The sequence below is a fragment of the Mustela nivalis genome (genome assembly GCF_964662115.1).
Source record: "Mustela nivalis genome assembly, chromosome: 1".
NCBI lineage: Eukaryota > Metazoa > Chordata > Mammalia > Carnivora > Mustelidae > Mustela > Mustela nivalis.
In genome coordinates, this window is record NC_139020.1 from 31,518,099 (window position 1) to 31,540,498 (window position 22,400).

The following is a 22,400-nucleotide window of genomic DNA, read 5'->3' on the forward strand; positions in this document are numbered from 1 at the left end:
TTGGAAAGGAGACCGAGACAAGTAAATGCAATACGGTATGATTGCCAACAAAGTTGCCTACCCTTTTATAGGGTGCTGGAGAAATAGACATGGAAAACATCAAATCGACCTTGGGTGGGTGGGAAGGATAGCTAAGGCTTCCTGGAGGAGGAGACACATGTATTGATTCATCAGGGAAAACAGGAATTGAAATGGAGGCAGAGGAGGAAGGAGAGAAAGGAATGGCTCTAGAAAGAGCATTCCCTGATGGAGGAAGAGCATCTAGAAAAGCTGGAGGAGTAAGAGGCTCTTCACCTAGCTGAAGCTGGCTCACAGGCAGGGAACCCTAATCAGGCAGAGGTACCGTATGATCCATCAATAGTACCAACACACCTTAAACACAAAGTACTTCCTCGTGAGAAGATAAATCAAACATAATGGTTCTGTGGTTCACAAAGAAGGAAGAAAGGATCTTTATTTGGAAGAAAATAGGGAAATGAAATAGAGTTATGGACAAGGGCAATAAAGACCAACCAATGTTAGGCAAGTTAATTAAAATATCCTCATTACGTTCTTCTAAAGGCTGCAGTTACCAGCTATAGAAATAATCTCCATATAGGCATGGAAATCATGGCTACCCTTTTAGGTGATGAGGAATCTACTACTGCCAAGGCATTTTGTCAGAGCATCAAAATAAAGCTCATCTTTAAACATGCCTTCCCTGCGGTCAATGAACTGCTGGTGACAGTTTCCAACTTCAAATGAATCAGCACTCCTTGCTCAGGGCACATTACTGCTTCTGACCTCTTCCCCTGCCCGTGCCTTGACCTTTTCCCACTCAGACGTTATTCCCTGCCTTGAGCCTGTGAGCATCTCATATTATTTGTGAGCTGTGGCCAGAATTTAGCATGAGGAGGGCTAGCCCTGATAGATGTCTAACAGGAGTAATACTCCTAATGATCCCCAGTGGGACTCGGCCGTATTCCTCCAACCGGATGAGTTGTTTGAAGACAGAAAGAAATCCCACGCACGTTAGAGTAAAACATAACGAAAACCAGAAATTTCTACATAAAGGAGCATTTTGCCTAGATTTGGTAAGAAACGACCAGGTTTTTGTTTTTGTTTTTTTTTTTTTAAGAGTTAACAGAAGTTTCTTCCTATGTATTTAGCTTCGCAGTATGTCTTGAACACCTAAGCAAATGAGCCTCCGAATGTTAGCTCAGAAACATTTATGAATTATGCATAAGGTCTCCTCACGGAAATGCTAGATGTGTGCTTGAAAACTGTGCGTAAGCCAGGGTTTTGTAAATTAAATAACATTTTTCATTGACAAATTATCGCAGAGATGTTTCATTTTCATTTCTGGCTAATATTCAACTGGCAATGATTTCTGACCCTTTAGATTAAGCTTCTCTCTTGATGAGATTTCTGTCTAATAGCTAATGATCTATAAACAATAAAATAAGGGAAACCAGACTTCTGAAAGAATCCTGTGATAAATTCTTGCAGAACTTAAAGGCTCCTCTGCAGTGCAGCCACAGCCTAAATTTTCTTTATATGACTCCTTCAAATTCCCTTACTGTGTGCTCACAACCTGTAACTTAAATGCAGCACAGTGGTGTGCCTCTTCATAGCAATCAGTAAAGCTTTAGACTGTCTGTGTTGATAATTCCTCTTCTTATTCAAGGATATATTTATTTATTCAGTTCATCAGGGACTCTGAGCTCATCAAAGGGCTTGTCAGTTTGTCTTCTTTGTTTGTTAGCTTTAGGACAAAAGAATAAACATAAACAGTCAAACTGATCACTTTGCTCGGTTCAGCAAACACAATTTGTAAAATGTAAATAGCTCTAAATAAAGGCAGAAGCTTTTTGTTAAATAAATAAGCAATTATGTAACCATTTAACTAGTAACAATACAGGAAGGAAGGCCAAACATCAGAAAAGTGAAGGCTTCCAAAATAACAAAGCTAACAGAAAGGGAGGGCACCCTTATGTGCTTCTAGAGTAAGAATAAGCAGCAACAGATAGGTCAGTCCTATGGGGGACTATGTCCTATGTGGAGTGGAAAATATAACACTGAACACAAACTGTTGACCTGTGAGGTCCCATGAGGGGTGGAGACATATTATTGTTATTATTATCATTAAATATTGATACTATTAATAATATAATTATTAATTATTATTATATCAATTGCTCCCATATATCAGTTAGGAGGTGTTACTTAAACATATGGATTTATGCCTTCTCTTGAAAACTCTGGAAGTCTATCTTGGGCCCATCTCTCTCCATGGCAGCATCCAGCCATCATTCCTGAGACCTAACTCAGGACCTTCCTCACGAGCCCTAAGGAGGCATGTCCACTTTCGACCATCACAAAATACTATCAGAGAAGAAAAAAGAGAATCTCACAAAAACTATTTTGTTTTTCTTCCCTGCCATGAATTGTGACTTCAGACCAGGAAGAATAATTCTAAGTCGGTTTAGTGGGAAATCGAGGTGGGGAGGTAAGTAGCTAGAGCTTCATAATACGTTTGAAATCTCCTGATCCAGAAAGGCATCACATCCCAGAAATGCTGAGAGAACTTGTAGATAAAATGAAAGATGTATTAGAAGACTGGGAAAAAGTTAAAAGCTATCCACATTTTTAACTACAAAAAAGGTTAAGTTCCTCAAACTTCATGTTACACTTTGGGACAAGAACAAATAGTTAATAAAAACAGTAACAACCGGGGCGCCTGGGTGGTTCAGAGGTGGTTAAAAAGCCTCTGCCTTTGGCTCAGGACATGTGGGATGGAGCCCCGCATCTGGCTCTCTGCTCAGCGTGAAGCCTGCTTCCTCCTGTCTCTGCCTGCCTTTCTGCCTACTTGTGATCTCTGTCTGTCAAATAAATAAATAAAATCTTAAAAAAAAAAAAAAAACCAACAACAAAAACAGCACAACCAAGGGAAATGACTCTTCAGCAAGGGAGGAAAATTGAAAGAAAGTGTACCTCGAGAAGAGCAGATATAGAAAGAACAGAACAGTCTTTGAATATTGAAACAGTTTCATGTAGAAAGGGAACTAGGTAGCTTTGGAGGATAAAACCAGGGCCAGTAAGACAGGGAATGAAGTTGGGCTTCAACTTAATATGAGAAAAATGTTTATAAGAATTATAAATGGAATCTTCTAGACTATGGGAAGGTTGGTCCTGTCACAGAAAGTAACAAGAGTAGGATAAAGACCATGCATTCTGGGGACTGCAGAAAGGGCACATGCACAGAGAGTTAGTTAATGTTCTAATGACTCTGAGGGTTAATAACAATAACACACACAGTATTATATCCAAATCTATTCATCTGTACATGGATATCCATAGGGAAATGTGAAAAAATGTCTAATCTCTAAGAATTCAATTAACACGTTTACATCATCTTATACTTCTTCTTCACTTGGTAAAGCTTTTTATAGTCCAAACAGGCTCCCAGAGCAGTCACACGTACCTATATGGTAATCAACTATTCATCAATGATATCTTAAGTGCAAGGAATGAGCTTTTTCTTTTTTTTAATATTTTGTTGGCTAGTAAGGTTGATTAAATAAATGAAACAAATGTATGGAATTACTAAATAGTAAAATATGACATCATAAGTGAAAATCTATAATCATGCACTGTTGTAAAATTTACCACTTCAAATAGATTGTCAGTTTTTCAGATCACCCTCCTGGATGCACCTCTCAAATACTCCCTTTCACCCAACAAGATACTCCATTTTTTTCTCTCAACGTTTTCTGGGAATCCACTTTTTACAGGAAGTTGTCCTTGACCTCGTAATTCCCCTTAATCTATCAGTTCCCAAAACGTGTTTCTCCCTTCTCTCACCATATCAAACATCTTTCATTCATATACTGCTAACAATTCACTCACATGCTGTAACGTTCATTTCCCTATCTATATGTTCACAGCCCAGATCTTTTGTTAAAAGTTCTTATACATGATTAGGTATGTCTGCCACATTCTTTAAAGTGTCTAATAGCATCAAAAGTTGACAGCTGGTTAATAATAATTTTTGGTTGTCATCAAGATTGATAGTGTGTAGTTTACTGAGGATTAAAGGATGTTATTAAGCCCCACTAATAATAAACAAATAGCATTAGCAAACACAAATGAATGGCAAACTGCAAAACTGCAAAGCAATGAGTATGTTTATAGAAATAAACGTTTTATGGACTACTTCTTAAGACAAAGGGTAAAACCTCAGAGCTAAGACCCCAACTCCCATATAAAGGAGGGTTTTGAACATGATACCATTTTGATTAGCAGTACAGAGTAAGGAAGCAGGAAAAGCTTCAATCTTCCCTTAAGCCTTATGTAAAGTAACAACCCATGGAAATAATGAAGAATGTGAATGTACCTATCATCTACACATTTGGCAAAAACCCTGGAAGACCAGTGAGTTCAACTGAGAAAACCATACCTTAGAAATTATAAAACAATCTTAGTCAGACATATATATTTAAAAGAGTAAGAAAAAGTAAAATAACATTTTAAAAATCAACTATATTACTTCTGAAAAGTTACTATTACAGTACTGGTTTTGATAGGCTTCATTCTCAGATACCTTGTTAACCAATGCTGCATTCTTTGTTTTCTATAAAACTTATCATCTAAGAAGGATACAGCTTTAAAAGAATAGTAATCACAAATTCTAAATAAGCTTCTGCTTAATGTGTTTTTATTATCTATATTATCTTATTATCTCTAACAACTTATCATCAAGTAAACCATCTAACTTCAAGGTAAAAAAAAAAATTTCAACACCTGTTCCTTAGAGAAGTTAGATGCTGGTGATTTATTTATTTATTTATTTTAAAATATTTAGTATTTTTTCCCTATATATAAGGAAATTTCTATTTCCTTAGACAATTGGGCAATCATAAACCTTAGTTAGTTTTTGCTACCTCAAAAAAAAAATGTTTAATGTTTATTTATTTGTCAGAGAGAAAGAGCATGAGCAGGGGGAGCAGCACGCAGAGGGAGAAGCAGTCTCCTCACTGAGCAAGGAACCTGTTGCAGGACCCCAGGGTCATGACCTGAGCCAAAGGCAGAGGCTTAACTGACTGAGCCATCCAGGCAGCCCTTGCTACCTCAAATTTTCTCCACAATGGAATTCCACCAAACCAAGTATGACGCTGACCTGTAGGTTTCTATTTTCTCTGCTGTGTTATACCAGGATGTTTTCTTTGTTATGGGTTCTCATGTGACAAGCAGAAGAGAGGAAAAGACAATCAGAGAGACCAGAAAAATCTAAAAAGGAACAAAAAAAGCTTGGCAGCACAATCTACCATAATGTTGCATCACAAAAAAGCACCACACCCACAAAAACTTGATAGTCTTATTATGTATACATTTTATACTGTTTCATCTACAGTCATTTCCTTTTAGAGGAATAATGTAATATGTCTGTACAACAGGGAAGAACAAAATTCTGGCTCAGACATACGCGTTTCAAACCCTCACTCTACCGAACTAGCTGACTGACCACAGTCGAGAAACCAACTTTTCTAAATCTCATTCCCCATATTGATAAACAGCGATGATGGCAATGCCCTCATTCCTAATGTCATATTAGATAAGGTAAGTCATGTTAGCACGTTCTAGGGGACAGACAGTAAACACTTCATAAATTTTCGGCTTTACCATTATTACTATTACTATTATTGATCCCTAGTCCTTCTGGTTCAGTGTATGCAGCTGGCCCTACACTGCCCCAGTTCATCATTTAATTACTTAATCAGTTCATTTTTTTTCCTCATCAGCACATATATATATATTAAATAACCATGTATATTTAAAACATATTAAATATGTCAGTATGTCAAATGGAAAATGGTGAAAGGATCGTTTTGAACATGAAACCCTAGGAAATGATGAGTTCCTCAAACTGAATGGCCGATAATAGAGAAAAGCTCAAAGGATGCAACGAATTTTGTTTTCCCTCTGGCCACAGTAAGCCTGACTAAAAGTTGCCCTCATGATGTTTCTATTCTAGCCTAATTCAGAGACTGATACTCAGTGGAGGACTCCCCTCTCTGCGCAAAACCCAGAGGCTCTGATATTTCTATTTTCCTTCTACATGTTTAGGTTTGGGCAATCCATTACTATATTCATTCATTTAAGCAACTCTAAGTTCCAAACTTAATACCGGATTGCTAAGGAAATATTCACTTTTCTTCAAAGATGAGGGAGAAAAACCAATGAGTTTCTCTTCCAAAGCCTGTAGAGGTCTGTTTGCTTTGTTCAGACAACTTGCTATTTATCTGAATGGTCTGCAGACAGTAAAGTGACTCCCCCCAACTGAAGTCCCTTAAAGCTACCCCGAGGTATGTGGTTAACACATACAAACGTGCCTTAATTCACTTTGTTACATGAGTGAGCACCATTTTAGTGAGGTTTCAGAGTAACAAAGACTGTCTTTTAAAGCAAGCCTGGGTAAACAAAATCCACTTTAGACCCTGACACTAAAAAAGTATACATTTTCAAATTCTTTCAACTAGCGAAGGGATCGTAGGCAGACATTTCTAGCCAAACGAAGGGTTCATACATCATTGGAAAAGTGGAAAAGACATCGCAGGCTAAGACAGAAATGTAATTAGCGTACAGGCTATTTAAATTTGGAGATCAAATTATGAGATTGAGTATAACTCATTAGCACCTTATGATGCCAAAGGATCTCGAAACGCATACATGTGGGGCCCCATTCTCTCATTCTTTGGCTCCATTTTCCTTTCAAACTCCACCTAGGATTGCTAATAACACAAAAGGGCTTCAGTCACGTCAGAGGGGAGTCACTAAAACAGGACCCCTGTTTCCTCTTCGGCTAACATCCAAGAAGGAGTTTAACACGTTGATGTATTTTTCCATAATTGGGCATGAATTATGACCATACATAACATGCTACCAGAACCTTAATGGTCCTATAAACATCATATTGTTATGCTTATAGAAATGTTAAGCTATATCAAGAGATAACATTTACCTAAAATGATTTTTAAAGTACTAAATAGTCCCATGTGACAATTTTATTTCTCTTAAAATACTTTTTGTCACATTCAAAAAACAGACAAGGTAAGAAGAATCTACGGTGTTAGGGATACAAACTGGGTGTCCAGCAGTCTCAAGTAGAATCTCCTGCAGATAATTTTAGGGGAAAGTTCCAAGGATTCCAAGCTCCTGCCACGGCTGACTGTGGCTAAGCAGTCTTTGGTTCTCAGGCCATGTACAGAGGAGTTGAATGCAGGCATAGGTGGCCCATACTTTGAACTTGATACTTTCTGAAATCCCATCAACAGCATTTTCAGAAAGTGTCACCAGCAGCTGCTACTGCCAGAAGTGCTTTTAAAAAAAAAAAGGTTTTTTAGTAAAAAAAAAAAAAAAAAAAAACCAACAAAAAACTAACATGAACTAAAAAACAGATTCCCCAAGTACATGGTATTATTAGGAATCCAATTCTACTCTTCTTTTATGCTGTATACATACCAATCAACTACCTGACATAAAAAGAACATATTCCCACTTAACAGAACCACATTGCTCTGTTGACATTTGCTTGTGTCCATTTGATGGTGCTTTTAACGCTTCATTTAAGTGTCAAACTAGGTGACAGGCATTAAGCCTACAGACTATTCCGCATCACACCAGTGGCTGAAGAACACTTTCTGCAATTGTTTACCTTCTATACATTCTTCCCTAAATAATAAGATAAATTAATCAAACCAAAGAGATACTCCTTTTCGGCTCTAAGCCATGGACAGCTGTGAACACTACAGAGGCACTTCTCTCGGTGAAGGGACTCAGAAAGATATGCACAGTCAAGCTGTTCAAAATATTGTTATATGGGTGGAACAACATTGTCATAAGATGTTTAGAAGCCAAGTAAAATCTCAGAAGTAAGGGGATCTGTAGCAGCCTGTTTGGGCTGAAGGGAAATAGGACTGAGATCTCCCATGAAGCAAGCAACATGACACCTTCCAGTGTTAGAAATAGCCTTTGGATGGTTAAAAGAAAGAAAGAAAAAAAAAAAAAAGGCAGGAGAGAGAGAAAGGCAAGGAAGTGAAGATCAAAGCTATCTCCCAGTACACTACAGATAATCTTTCCCTCTTCTTCAACAGCAAGATTGAAGGAAAGGGCTGAAGGTAGAGGGGAAAGGGGGAAAAGGAAACCATGCTAATCCAGAATTGTAAAGAAAGGAGGTGGTCTTTGATCTCCACAGGATGGCCACTTTATTGGCTATGCATAAGCAGTTTCCAACCATCTGATCAACCAGGTATTAATGCTCAACCCTTCCATGATCAGTAACCATGAAGTGAGTCATCTGTGAACAGCAGTCAAGCAGAAGGCTCATCTACCACTAACTGACCGCCAGCCCATGTCCAACCTACAGGGGCAGAGTGACCCCAGGGGAAATGATTGTCTCTCTGCAGGCTCTTCCTTGATGAGTGCCAATTATTTGCCTTGGACTCTGAGCAAAATCTTTCTTTCAGTGTGCATGAATGAGAATGGCATTCATTTTCTAAAATACGACTTGGAATCTAGGTGCTTCAGCATCACCAGCAGTCACTCTTTTGACTTCTGTTCAGTCACCCCTTTTAAGCATGCCCCCAAGAAGGCACACATGATAAAGGTTCGTGTGAATTGGTTCAACTTAAAGAATTGATGGTCTTACTTGGTGATCTAAAAATGTGAAGACCATTTGCTTAATGGCAGGAAAAGAAATGCCTCCCTTCCAGATTTTCAAGTGTTTGGAACCATGGTCTATTTTAGGTGTATTTTTTGGAATGAGTTTTCACATTAAAAAAAGAAAAATTATTGAACCATCATCTTTGTTTTTACATTTTTCATTTCTCTCTTTCAGCTAAGAGAGTACATGGTGGAATTTTTGGAATTCAGCTTGGTACAAATTCTTGCACTTCCCTATCTCTTACCCACTCCATGATGTAGTTTCCACAAATATAAAATAGGGATAAAGTAATATTTTATTAATAATAATACCTGTGAGGGGCGCCTGGGTGGCTCAGCAGGTTAAAGCTTCTGCCTTCAGCTCGGATGGTGATCCCAGGGTCCTGGGATGGAGTCCCGCGAGCTCTCTGCTCAGCAAGGAGCCTGCTTCCCTTCCTTGCTCTGTCTGCCTCTCTGCCTACTTGTGATCTGTCTGTTAATTAAATAAATAAAATCTTTAAAAAAATAATAATAGTACCTGTGTCATGGGGTCCTTATAAGTATTGATAAGATAAGGGCGAATGTTCAATAAATGATAACATGTCTTCAAAGCAACAGAACTAGTCATTGTAGACTTTCTTATGGTACCCCAAAGCTCAAACGCTTTCTCTTTTTTTTCTTTATTATTTCCTTCTTTCACTTCACTGGTCTCCTCTAACCAAAAGTGTTATGATGTAGAAGACAACTACTTAATTTTTCACTCCTCTTTATAAATCAAGGTAGTCAATATTCTAAAGTTTCATTAAACATGGCTTAAGAGAACTCTTCTTTGAATTTATCAAAGATTTAACTGTTTCAGATTTTTTTCTTAAATACAAAATGTTCAGTTTTTTATGTAGTTGCTATATATGGAATATACATACTGACATCAAATTTTCAGAAATCCACTTCTCAGATTTGCTTTTCATCCTGTGTGTGGTCAGAGGGTGTGGTCAGAGGGTGTGGTCAGATATGGCTGCTCTGTCTGCTCCTGCTCCATTTCTTCCCATATTTTTTTTTTTTAAGATTTTATTTATTTATTTGACAGACAGAGATCACAAGTAGGCAGAGAGAGAGAGAGGAAAAAGCAGGCTTCCCAATGAGCAGAGAGCCCGATGCAGGGCTCGATCGGGCTCTATCCCAGGACCCTGGGATCATGACCTGAGCCCAAGGCAGAGGCTTTTCCATTGAGCCATCCAGGCACCCCTATCCCCATATTTTAAAACTAGCTCACTTCTGAATCTATTTCTACTCTACTTCTCTAGACGTCTGCTCTTGTTTCACTTTTTTTTTTCTTTCTTATTATCAAATTTCTTCATTTATTCCACAGATTACCTTAGGTCTAATTTTAAATTGGAGAGCAACTCCGATTTCCTTTTATTTTCCTATAAGAAATCAAGCCTGCAAGGCAATTACTCTTTGAAGAAGTAAACATTTTTAAAGGGTCCTGAAATTAACATAAGCATTACCTTAGCATCTTTTATTAACATGGATGACACATGAAGACTCAACCGTTTATAATCTTCACTGGCAAGCTGCTGTTCCATGTTTCCTCCCCATCATATCCCTGTTACCAGCATTTTTAATTTTAGACATCTACTCAATGTAAAATAAACAAATAACTGTCATTGTAGGTTTGAAATTTAACATTCGACACCACTTTAGCTCACACAGGAACACTTCATTTGTCATAGTGAAGACTAAGGGAAAACTTCAGGTCAACTTTCTATTCCAGATTTTAACCATGAATATGTTAAGTGTTAAAGGGCTCATCATCAAGAAATAAGGATACTTAAGGATGTTACAGTATTCAGGTAAGCGTATTTAAATGCCAAAGAGTTTATTTAAAAAAACTAGTAAGAAATTGTTGGAATTAACCAAAGAATCTTGTGTGGAGATTTTGGGTGGGAGAAGACCAGAGACCCAACCAAGTAAGTGGCTCACATAATGAAAGTTATCTAAGAAATATCCATCTTCCCAAGAGAAAAAATCCCCCCCCCCCAAAAAAAAAGAAGGAAGAAAGACAGCACTACAAATTTTTACTTTATGTGAAATTTGGATCCATCCTAAATTTGAACTGGAGGTCAATTACTTTTTCTCCTTAAAATGAGGTTTTAGAAAATGGAGTTGAGGAGAGGAAGTCTATCAGGAAAGAATGTTTAGAATCAGTCCCTGAGAGATCACACAGATTCTTTTTCTTCATTGCTACCCCAATTGCCCCCCTCCACCAAAAGTCTAGCTATCCACAGAAAAGAACACTCATATATCAAAACTCACTAGGGAAATCCACCTTTAAAAAAAGGTGTTTCTGAATATCCATTTTTTCCTAAAATCTGTTTTCTAGAATAATAAGAGTTGTAGCATTTGATTAAGTAAAAGGTTACAAAAAGCAAACACAAACTGAAGAAGAACATTTGATGTCAAGTATGATCACAACACATCAAAATGGAGTTTTGGGGTTTTTTGAAGAAAACTATAGGACTTTGTTAGGTTGGCATCCAGATTTAAAAAAGAAGAAGAAGAAGAAGAAAAGAAAGAGAAAACTGACAACCAATAGATACTTTTACAGGTTAAATCTTGTTGAAGGTATCTTACTCCTCAGTACACTTTGATTTATTTAAGCTTACCACATTTCTCTTAAGTACACTCCATTAACAAGTGATAGACTGTGATCTTAGGCTTGAGGCAAGATATGAAACACAATCTTTCAAGAACTTCATTCATTCCCTGTCCAGGTGTCTTGAGCACACCCAACTCTAGTTACTTATCTGAATTCTGTGAAGTCTTATTCAAATCAATAGTGTGGCTTTAGAACAGCACAGGGTAAGGAAATTGCCCCAGCTGCCCAGCAATTCAGCCTCCCAAGTTCAGATTCATGGCAGAAGTGAAAAACATCAGAGGAATGATAAAGTGTGGCAGGTTGAACCTCAGAAAGGCCCTCACAAGGAATGTCTCTGCCCTGCAACCTGGGAAAGGAAGCAGACAGACACCCCTGTGGGGAAAACTCAAGCTTATTAAAAATCATCAGTGACTTAAATGGAAAATTAAATTGGAAAAAAGCAAAGCCAGAAATCAGTTAAGCTCTAAGATCAGAAATGCCTCCTGTCTATTTCAACTACAAATCTCAGACACTAATTAATCAAATTATCAAATCTGAAAGGACCATACACATACACCCTTCCCCCACCCCCCGCCCCGGATATTTCTCCAAGTGAAGACAGAATTTGCACACTGATGCGACCAGCCTTCAGTGATACCCTATTAGTGTGACCCTATCTTTAATCTACAGACCTGATAAAATGTCCCAACATATACAAACTCAGCTCAAACAGTGACTAATGATCATTAATCCCCCTATCTTCAGTAATCTGCCCCTCCGGTCATTTATCACACTGACACCTCACTTTACACACGTGAATAAACTTTAACTGAGAAGGTGAATCAACAAAAAAATCTCAAAGGTATCTGAAGCTGTAAATTAAACTAGGGGGAGACTCGGCAAAGGGAGACAAATAGAGAGATGAGGTCTTAATGTTTCTGATTTGCATCCATGGCTGGGCTCGGGGTGGGGAAACTATTCAGTCCCTCAGATCTGCAAACTAAGAAAGGAAAAAAAACTACATCACAGAGAGGGGAAGCTGGAAGTAAGGAGAGTCAGTCCCAAAGAGTTGGTTTAATCTATTCCTCCGTTCCCTGCGAAATGTATGAAAACTTCAGTTTTCTGTTTTCTTCACAGGAATAACAATGTACTGAGGTTCTTAGTTTAGCTGCAAATGTTCCTTGTAGTCAGGAAGCAGTAGGCTAATTCTTTTAGGGATCTGCTATCGTTTAGCTGATGTGCGGGTTTTTTTTTCCATATTTCATTAACTTAAGTAAAATCTTTGGCCAAAATAGAAACCATACCCATGGACTGCAAAAAGCTAAAACCAACTTTTCAAAACTGTTTCATAATCACAAACATTGAGTGACTCTAAGTTATAGACCCTGATGCAACCTGAAGGTCAGTATTCCACTATAAGAAAATCCCCTGAGGTGCAGTGTGTGTGTGTGTGTGTGTGTGTGTGTGTGTGTGAAGGCCTGAAATTGGAGCCTTGATTGAAACCAGAATCTACCAAAAGCAAAGAAAAGAAAAGTTGAGTCGTGGCTCACCCTTAGCAAAAGTTTCTTAGGGCCTTTGAAGAAAACTATAAGGACCTCATTGCAGCATCCTTCCAACACGTCATGTAGAGAGTTTCAGTACCATTTAATTGATCGCCAAAATCTTAAATTCAGCCTTGCCAAGGAAAATTCCCAGGCAACTAACTGTTCCCCTTCAGATAATTGCAGCTGCCTGTTTTCCTACTAAATCCAGCCAGGCAGAATGGCTAGTTGATATCCTACCGTAAGAAGGAGTTATTTCCTGAAGTTTCTTCGGAATCGAATTTAATTACAGACTTTGGTTACATAAAACAACTACTAATAACCCCTTGTACTCGGAAGAGGAGGAGCGAATGGCACGACCAGGTTCAGGAATCCTGGCGGGTCTCTGGGCCCCAAGTTCCCCGGGCGCACCTCTCCCTCTCCGAAGGAAGAAGCCGAAGGATGAAACTCCTTTTGGCTCATCCTAAGGCCCCAAGCTCACCGCCAGCCGCGCCTCCTCCCACCCGAGAGCTCAGACCGTGCGTTTGCCCAGAGTGATCTGGGCGTGCCCTGAACTTGGCAAAAGGCCGAGGTCCGCGACGAGGCTTAGGGGTCTTGGGGGATGGGGGGAAAAGGACCGACCCAAAGTGCAAACTAAGAACCTTTTTGCCTAAAACTCCTTACACGGATCCAACCCCTCCAGCCTCAGAAGGGAGAGGTCACAGAAAACGCAGTTCGGGGAGGTTGATTCCGAAAAGTGGGGAGGGGCGTGCAAGGGAGATGAAGGGTGAATGAAGAAAGACGACGCGACGTTACCTGAACAGAGACATATTAATCCAAAGAGGTAAAAGTGAGCAGGCTCCGCGATCATTGTCCTCGGGTGGATCCTGCATACAGTCTCATGCCAAGAAGAGGGAGTAGAAATGGGGTGCCCGAATTTATGAAGCCACACACCACACACACTACACACAAAGGCTTAATATAAGCAACGTGGGTCAATCCGCCAAGAGTTTTCAGGGCAATTACTTGTCGACCTTTCCGGACGCTTGTCAATACCTCAGAGCCCTTTGCAGACTAAGAATTCCAAGGTTTGCCTCCTTTGGCTCCGGGGTTTCCGAGGAGGCTCGGCCACTTCCAAGAACCATCCAAAGCGAACAACAAAGAGCCGAGGCAGAAGAGCAGTTGTGCGGTTTCCTGCCTCCGGGTCTCGCCGAGCCTCCCGGCGTGCGCCCCCACACTGTGCGCCCGAGCGCCGCGGCGAGGGCAGGCGCGGCAGCGGCAAACTTGGGGTGTGAGAACTGCTTAGGGAGGGCCAAAAAAAGTGCTTCTCTGTCCACAGTCTAGCCCAGTCAACAGCTGGCCACCAGCGGCGGCGAGGAAGGCAGCCAAGGCAGCGGCAGCAGCTCCGGAGGACGGGCAAAGGGTGCTGGGGGTGTGCCGGGGTGACTCCGCGCGCTGCGGCCGAACGAGGGGGCGGTGCGGCGACAGTGGTTGCCCGAGCCGGCCCTTGTTCCCATCACTTGGGGGATGCGGAGGGCACTGGGGACAGCAGCAGGTCCGCGGACAGACGCGCGCCTCCCCGGTGCCCCCAGCCCCGCGCAGCGCTCACCATCGCCCCGGGTCCCTCGCTCGCCGGGGCGCGCGCTCAGGGCACCCCGGACTCTCCGCGGCCGGGACGCTGGAGCCCAAACTTCCTGAGGATAGCTGCCCGCAGCCCTGGCTCGCGGTAGCCGTGGAGAGGCAGCTCCTAGACCTCCCCTGGGTGGCGGAGAGGGGCGAGGAGGATGCTGCGGCGGGTGGGAGCGACGGCCGCCGCTGCTCACCCGAGCTCCGCCGGGATCAGCAGCGTCTGAAGTTTCTGCTCTCACGCTGCCGCTTCTCTGGCTCAACCGCTTGTGGGTTTCCCCACCGTCCCCGCGGCTCCCAGTTTCCTCCCTCTCCTCCCGGGCCCGCGAATACTTAAAGGGACCGCGCAGTCCTTTCCGCGCTTCACTCTACCCTCTCCAGACGCTGGTCTGGCAAGTTCTGCTCGTTAATATTTCCATCCGCCAGCCGGGGTGCCCGACTGCGCCCTCAGGTGAGACTCAAACTGCTCAATATCAGAAATCCAAACGAATGGGAACTTGCCCGGTTCCTCTGGCTACCCCTGGCTCCCCTGCACCTTTCTCCAAATGGAACCTCCCAGCCAAAGACTTCAAAAATCCTCCTGGTCCAGTTTAACCTCTTCTTTACCGCTTCCAAGAGTTGGAATCAACTCTCCAAAAACTCTACCCTACATGACTCCACATTCCCATTTTTGTTTTTAATCAAATGTGGCCCAACAAGCCTGTAGGACGGAGGTTGAGTGATGACTATCTACACGATGTTAACGATCACTCTCCATTGCATAATAGATGGGCATTCTCTTTCAAAAATCACGCTCTTTTAAACTGCATTTGTTGACAGTCCTGTAGACAGTCTATCCAACTGGAAGGGCGCAGGGGTGAGCCATGGGCTCTTTCTGTGTCACCAAGAGCCCCTTCTTCAACTTCACTGACTCTAGGTATTAGAATGTTAACAATGGGAAAGTAATTCTGAAATAGGGACAAGTGCAAAAAACAAACAAACAAACAAAAACAAACAAACACAAAACCTTGCCTATCCCAAAGTTTGTATAAGAGAAGCCATTCAGCATTTTCTAAATCAGAGGGCCTGGCCTTTGATACCCCATAGACCCTCCCTGGAACCCCAACCTACCAGTTACTCTTTCTGTTATCATGCCAAATCTCAGTTTTCTCTTCTCAAAAAATAGAGACGCTTGAGATATTAACAAATATTAACAAACCATACCCAAAGCAAACCAAACCTGGCATATGTGAGGAGCAATCTTGCTTCATTCACTGCTTTTTTCTTTCTATTAAGTGAGACTCCGTGTCTTTATAACACCTGAGACATGGCGAGTGCCCCAAGAATGGTAAATACTGCTATTTAGAACTACTCTTTCAAATAGATTATTACCTACAAAATTATGTACAATAACTTCAAAATTGTTATTTGGTATCTATCTGAATGCACCAGCCCTGTTTTCAGCAGTTGTCTCTGGAGAGGACAAATGCATGCTAGATTTGGGGGGGGGGGGGGGATGAATTGGCTCTTTATGCTGTTCCACTTTTCTATTTTTTTTTTTTATGTGAGCACATGAATTACCTAACGAAAGATAAAATTTTAAAAGCAAACCATGCATTCATTTTGGTGGTTGTTAGTACAACCAATGACCATGGAACAACATTCTGTAGAAAGAAACTCTGGTTAATAGCGCCTATCTCTGAAAGTGAAAGATAGTTTAATCCTGGGAAAGCTGAGTGAAAATTCAGTAAACAGGCTGGAGATAAGAATTCAAAGACTCCAACCAAAATCTTTTCAGCAATAAAAACAAGAATGTGCAGTAACTGTTGGAAAACATACATCGATTTGGTCTTTGTGAAAGGATATTTAGTGAGAAATATAGAATATATCTTTTTCTTCCCTGGGATAAAACATGCTTGTAAGATAAGCTTACCCACTAACAGAAAATAAATAAGGTAAAGCATGGTACTTGAGAAAGAGAGAGGAGAAAATCCTCCAAATCCTCATATCATCTGAGTGCATTTTAAATAAAGATTTTGAACATCCACGTAGTAAAACGTGTATATTTTTAAATGTAAACTGGAATATGTATGAGAATCCCTACTGCGTTTTTTTCCAAAGTGGATCTCCTGGTCCCTAGAAGTTTGCTAAAATTTTTCAAGCTCTCCTTCACTGATCTCATGATCATTGAATGGAAACCATATGAATACTTCTTTTAATCAATCCTTTTATTTTTCAACCTCAGTTAGCAACAGTTCCCCCCCCACACACACACACCCATGTCCTCTATCTTATACTTAGAGATTATATTACCTAGGAGTCAGCAAAAAGAATCCTTAAGGAGTTAACTTTTGACCAATCCCTGATGAGGACCATCATCAAAAACCCAAATGCTGGCCTTTCTTCTTCCTGTATCTCAAGCACAGTGTACTTTTGTGCCAATTATATCAGTAAGGGTGGCACCTGAAGACAAGAATTTGTAGTCAGAAGGTATTAGGGATCTATAACAAGTGAAACTCAGTGTTCCTGAGAACTTTTGCAATGCCTTCCTTCCACTCATTTACTGATTCTTACCAGTGAGAACAAACATTTTATAAATCTCATCTATGTGCGAGAACCAATAAAGGGCTCCACAGAGACAAGATACAAAGAGAAACTCCATCACCAGGCCCTCAGAGCTCTTAGGATAGCAAGTCACAGAAGTCCCAGAGTGGAACCGATCAGAAGAAGTAGAAAAACCGCACATTAAAACCACACGTTAAATGATAGTTCAATCCTTCCTGGAGATGAACGAATCATAACAACTTGTCTTTTCCGCGTCTACTCCTGGAGATTAAATGACTAGTAGGATGCATAAAATGTTCATGTTCGGTGAGTGTATATGACCACACATGCAAGTGTGAGTGTGTACACGTGGATGTGATGTCTACTTAGGTCTGCAGGCAGCTCTGACTCGTGCAACAGAACTCTGACAAAGAACAAAGGAAGGAGAAAATGTCCTAACTTGCACTCAGAAACTATTCTGATCACTATAATCTGAATGAGTCGCAAATTCTAAAGTTCCATTTAGAAAATTCTGATCTCATTTGAAGCTTATGAAATTCAGGATCCCTGAAATGTCTCCTTGAGAATTTTGAGGAAACCCAAAAATAATACACTCAAATAGTTCTGGAATGGGGCTTCTTTGACAGGAAAGATTCTGGAGCTGTGATAATCTCTTTGGTTGGTCTGATCTGAGTTTATCTCTCCTGGGGGTAGTTACAGGAACTCAGGAAATAACAGAACTCCCAGAGTCCCTCCAGGGATCCCAGATATCACCTACCCACATCAGGAGGAGCAGAAAAGAGTTCCTAAGGAAACTACAAACCAGAACATTGCTCTCTATTCACCTCTTAAGAAGAAGCCTTAGAATCAGATTATGCCTGGGTCTGAGATACGGTCAAAAGTTCCAGAAGATCTGGTGAGAAGCAGCATAAGTACACACAGTAAACACAAAGGCTATGCTTCGTATTCCAAGATACTATCCCTTAGGGTACAACCGCTAGCTTAGCAATTTTTACATGAAACTGCTGAATAATCTGTGAAATCTTTGGTATGTAAATTAATGAACTAGGCTGAATATTTGAATAATTTCAAATCTGAATATTTTTTCTAAGTTTGGATATATAAGAGAAGGTCCATTCGGAGATAAGTGGGTAGATCAGTGGGTGGTCAAGTTAAGTGACTAACTTTTGATATCAGCTCAGACCTGGATCTCAAGGTCATGAGTTCTAGCCTAGTGCTGGGCTCCACACTGAGTATGAAGCGTACTTTAAAAAAAGAGAGAGAGAGAGAAGTTCCATTCAATAAAGTGACCTAACATATCTGTTGGAAACATTGACTGTCTTGAGAAGTCGTGTCTTTTCAGTAAACATTTACTAAACATTGCTCATTGTCTGCCACGCTGCTCTAATCCTTCATTCCTAACAATTAAGAACCTCAGCTTTCCTCATTAAACTGTATATGTTCATTCCTTTGGGGGGAAAGTTATTTTTTGTTTAAATGAGGAATACAGTATTGCTTACAGATTCTAACTGCCTTATGTGATAGCAACAAAAGACATATGCAATAAATCACAGGTGGTGGGGTATAGGTTTAACACACAATGGCAGTTCAGGGAAGAGAGAAATAATTTAGGGTCAGGGTAGTTAAAAAAAAGAAAGAAAGAAAAGACTGGTAGGTAGGATTTTTAAATATGCATAACTTTTTTCAAGAAAGATTAAAATTTACCTTAATGTTTTCTTTAAAGTGTACGTAGGGCCCATTTTAACATTACTTTTGCTTGTTTGCTTCTCTGCCTTTTAGAATGTGTAATTATTGGCCCCAAACCAGGAACCATAGGGAGAAGAGATTTCCTGGGTGATCTGTCTTCACTTACTTAAAGACTTAAGGCACTGTCACCTGGGCCAATTTCTTCACTACAGGAAAGAGTGAGATAGAACTCCATTAGCCTCGCTGTCTCTAAAGCTCATTAAAAAATAGCAAGTATGATGCACGCAAGCTTCTGTGGAATTACTGTAAATGTGTTTGCCTTTTAGCATCTCAGCATCCCGGGGACACTGGAGCTAGGTGCTTTATTGCTAAGACTTTTTGATAGAACCTGGGACCTTCACTATTAGCTACATAGGTCTCGCTAGAATTTACTCCTCTAATGTGAACAATTTGTTTTTGAAGATGAGGGAGAGGATACTGGGAAGTAGCTTTGATTGAGGTCAACATTTTGGGGACTTTACAGACATTATCTTGATCTAATTCTCATCATGTGATGTGGTACATCATGAGAGGTGATCATGTGATCACGTCTTCTGTGAGGTATTATTATCCTCACTTAGAGATGAGGTTGAGATATTAAATCATTAACTGAAGGTTCTGGGTTCTGGGAGTCATGGATTTTCTATTTAAACCCAGTTGGTTTTGAACCAGAGCACCTGGTGGTGGCGGGTGGGGCGGTGGTGGTGGAGAGTTTCAAGGTAGGACAGGCTTGGGAGACTTTGAAGTCAACACATTTAAGGATTTCCCAAAGCCTTTAATATGCAAATGATTATTGAGTCCCCAAGGGAAGGGCATTGGAGAAGCCCGGTGTTTCTCATGATCACTGCCCCTCTACCCCACTCTACTACAATAGTAATATCTCTAATGTTCCACATCTGAGGATTAAGATTTTCAGCCTTCCCTGGCTAAGATGCCTATGTTACTTTTGTGTGGAAAATGTATTTGTCTTGAAATGAGCAACACAGTATTCCTCCCTGAAAAAGGCTGTAAGTGTGAGTAACTGCCCTTCCAGGCCACACTTCAAAGCCCAGCCAGAGGGGTCCTGTTGAAACCTGAGTCAGACCCTGTCTCTCTTCTGCTCCAAAACTTCCAGTGGTTTCCCATCTCACTCGGAATGAGAGGTCACTCTTCTCTGACCGCGTCTCCTTCCCCACTTACTTGCTAGTGCTCACTTTGCTTCCTTGCAAGGGCCTCTGTGCTATTCTAGAATGTTCTCTTAGGTAATGACCTGCCCCAAATATTCTGTTCTTCATCTGGCTTGAGTCCTCACTTCTATAAATCCACCCAACTACTTTTTCCTCTCTCAGGTTTTAATAAAATCAAATGTGCTCGGAAGGTCTTTTTTTTTTCTTTTCTTTTTTTTAGAGAATTTATTTACTTATTTGGCAGACAAAGATCACAAGTAGGCAGAGAGGCAGGCAGAGAGAGAGGGAGAAGCAGGCTCCCCGCTGAGCAGAGAGCCCGATGCGGGACTCAATCCCAGGAACCTGGGATCATGACCCGAGCCCGAGCCCAAGGCAGCGGCTTAACCCACTGAGCCACCTAGGTGCCCCTCAGAGGATCTTTTTCTGACCACCAATGATAAAATTACATCTTTACACAGTACTTTTCATTTCCATTTCATGCTTCATTTTTCGGTTTTGTTCTGTTTTTCTCACAGAGCCCTTATCCCATCTAGGATACTACATATTTCTCTCTTTTTAAAAATGTCTTTATTTTAAATTTTCTTTATTAGAAAATCTTTAAGATTTTATTTATTTATTTGACAGAGAGAGAACACAAGAAGGGAGAACAGCAGGCGGAGGGAGAGAGGGAGAAGCAGGCCTACTGCAGAGCAGGGAGGCTGATGCAGGGCTTGATTCTAGGACTCCAGGATCATGACCTGAGTGGACAGAACGAAGGGAGATGCTTAACCAACTGAGCCACCCAGGCAGCCCTAGGTTACTACATATATTTTTTTATTTGTGGGTTGAAGGCTTCGTTCCTCTTAAAATATGGTATGGAGCAAGAAATTCTTGACTGTTTTATTCACCTTTTATATATCCAGCATCAACAGAGCCTGGAACTCAAATATTTGTTGAATGAATGAATAAATGAATGGATGGGTCATTTTTCGTGGTTCATATATCTTTGGGGGAAAATGCCTCTTTAAAGAACCTATTTCTGTAGCTTTACATTATATTTTCTCTAATATGTAATCCCATTATTTATTTAATCATTAACTTTTCATAACTGAGAAAACTGAAGTCTAAAGAAACGGAGTTTCCCCAGAATATTCCTTTAGTCGTACTTTTATTCAAAACCAGAACGCAGTCCTTTAAGTCGATAGACGGGCGCCTCAGTGGCGCAGTAAGTTAAGTGGCATTCCCTTGGTTTCTGTTCAGGTCTTCGCTTCAGGGCCCTGATCTTGGGGTCAGGCTCTGTGCTCAGCACAAAGTCTGCTTAAGACTCTCTCTACCTCTGCCCCTCCCTGCTCGCTCTCACTCTCTTCCTCAAGTAAATAAATTTAATACATCGCTAGAGATCTCTTTCCACCGAAATAGGTTAATGAGAAATTCTTTGACCAGGGGATCCTGGGTGGCTCCGTTGTTAAGGGTCCGCCTTCAGCTGAGGTCATGATCCTGGGGTCCTGAGATTGAGCCCACATCGGATCCCTGCTTGGCGGGAGCCTGCTTCTCCCTCTCTCACTCCCCCTGCTTATGTTCTCTGTCTCTCTGTCTGTCAAATAAATAAAATCTTAAAAAAAAAAATTCTTGGGGCACCTGGTTGGCTCAGTGGGTTAAAGCCACTGCCTTTGGCTCAGGTCATGATCCCGGGGTCCTGGGATCCAGCCCCGGTATCAGGCTCTCTGCCGAGAGAGCCTCTCTCTGTCTGCCTCTCTGCCTACTTGTGATCTCTGTCTGTCAAATAAATAAATAAAATCTTAAAAAAAAAATTCTTGGACCAGATTTTCTACCTTTAGAATACTTTCATCAGTAGATACAATGCAGTACAATACATATTGTATTATTCTACATTATATAGTAATGTAGAATTTTTTGTATTTCTGACTTATCTTCAGGAATGCAGGAACTGTGGCTTTTAAAAAAAACTTCAGCTCCTAATATCATAAACTAATAACACCTAACATTTATATAGCACTATATGCTAGAGGTACTATTCTAAGTATTTTATACATTCCAACTCATTAATATACTCTGAATCCTCAGAAATACATTATTTGATCAGTGACTATTATTGTCCTATTTTATACATGAAGAGATGGAGGACGTTCAGCTAATACGAAGCCAAATACATATTTGAACCTTGACTACTGAATTTATCACCACACCAGACTTTGAGGTACAAATAAAAGCTGTTATCTCATGTTATTCTTACACATTTGGTTCTAGCTGGAGAAAGCTATCAATATATAAGTTTTCTTTCGTTTGTTTTGAGATCTACTTTCATTTTGGGAATAAGTACAAGAAAGTGACTCTGAAGTATATGCATCTGTAGTTCTACTTCTGTACGGAATTTAGATATTTAAATCTTTTTTATTTTTTGTAAGAAATATACAAAGGGGTTTTTTGTTTCTCTTAACTCTGATAAGAAGGCACGGAAAAATATATAGTACAAGTTCTTTAAGAACTTCAAAGTATATTCAA

The 22,400-nt window shown here is 40.5% G+C and overlaps 1 protein-coding gene across 2 annotated transcripts in view; it reads right to left on the reverse strand.

The window, feature by feature from the left end:
- Positions 1–22,400, reverse strand: part of ROBO1 (roundabout guidance receptor 1) — a 1,158,618-nt gene that overhangs the window by 409,756 nt on the left and 726,462 nt on the right. The window contains exon 1 of one of the 2 annotated variants that reach the window (XM_082690173.1): positions 13,654–14,714. The exons of the other annotated variant lie outside the window; for it this stretch is intronic. Coding sequence (XP_082546299.1) covers positions 13,654–13,708 — 55 coding nt within the window. The 5' untranslated portion in view covers positions 13,709–14,714. Of the gene's footprint in view, positions 1–13,653; positions 14,715–22,400 lie in introns of those variants that run through there. 2 annotated transcript variants of the gene reach the window in all.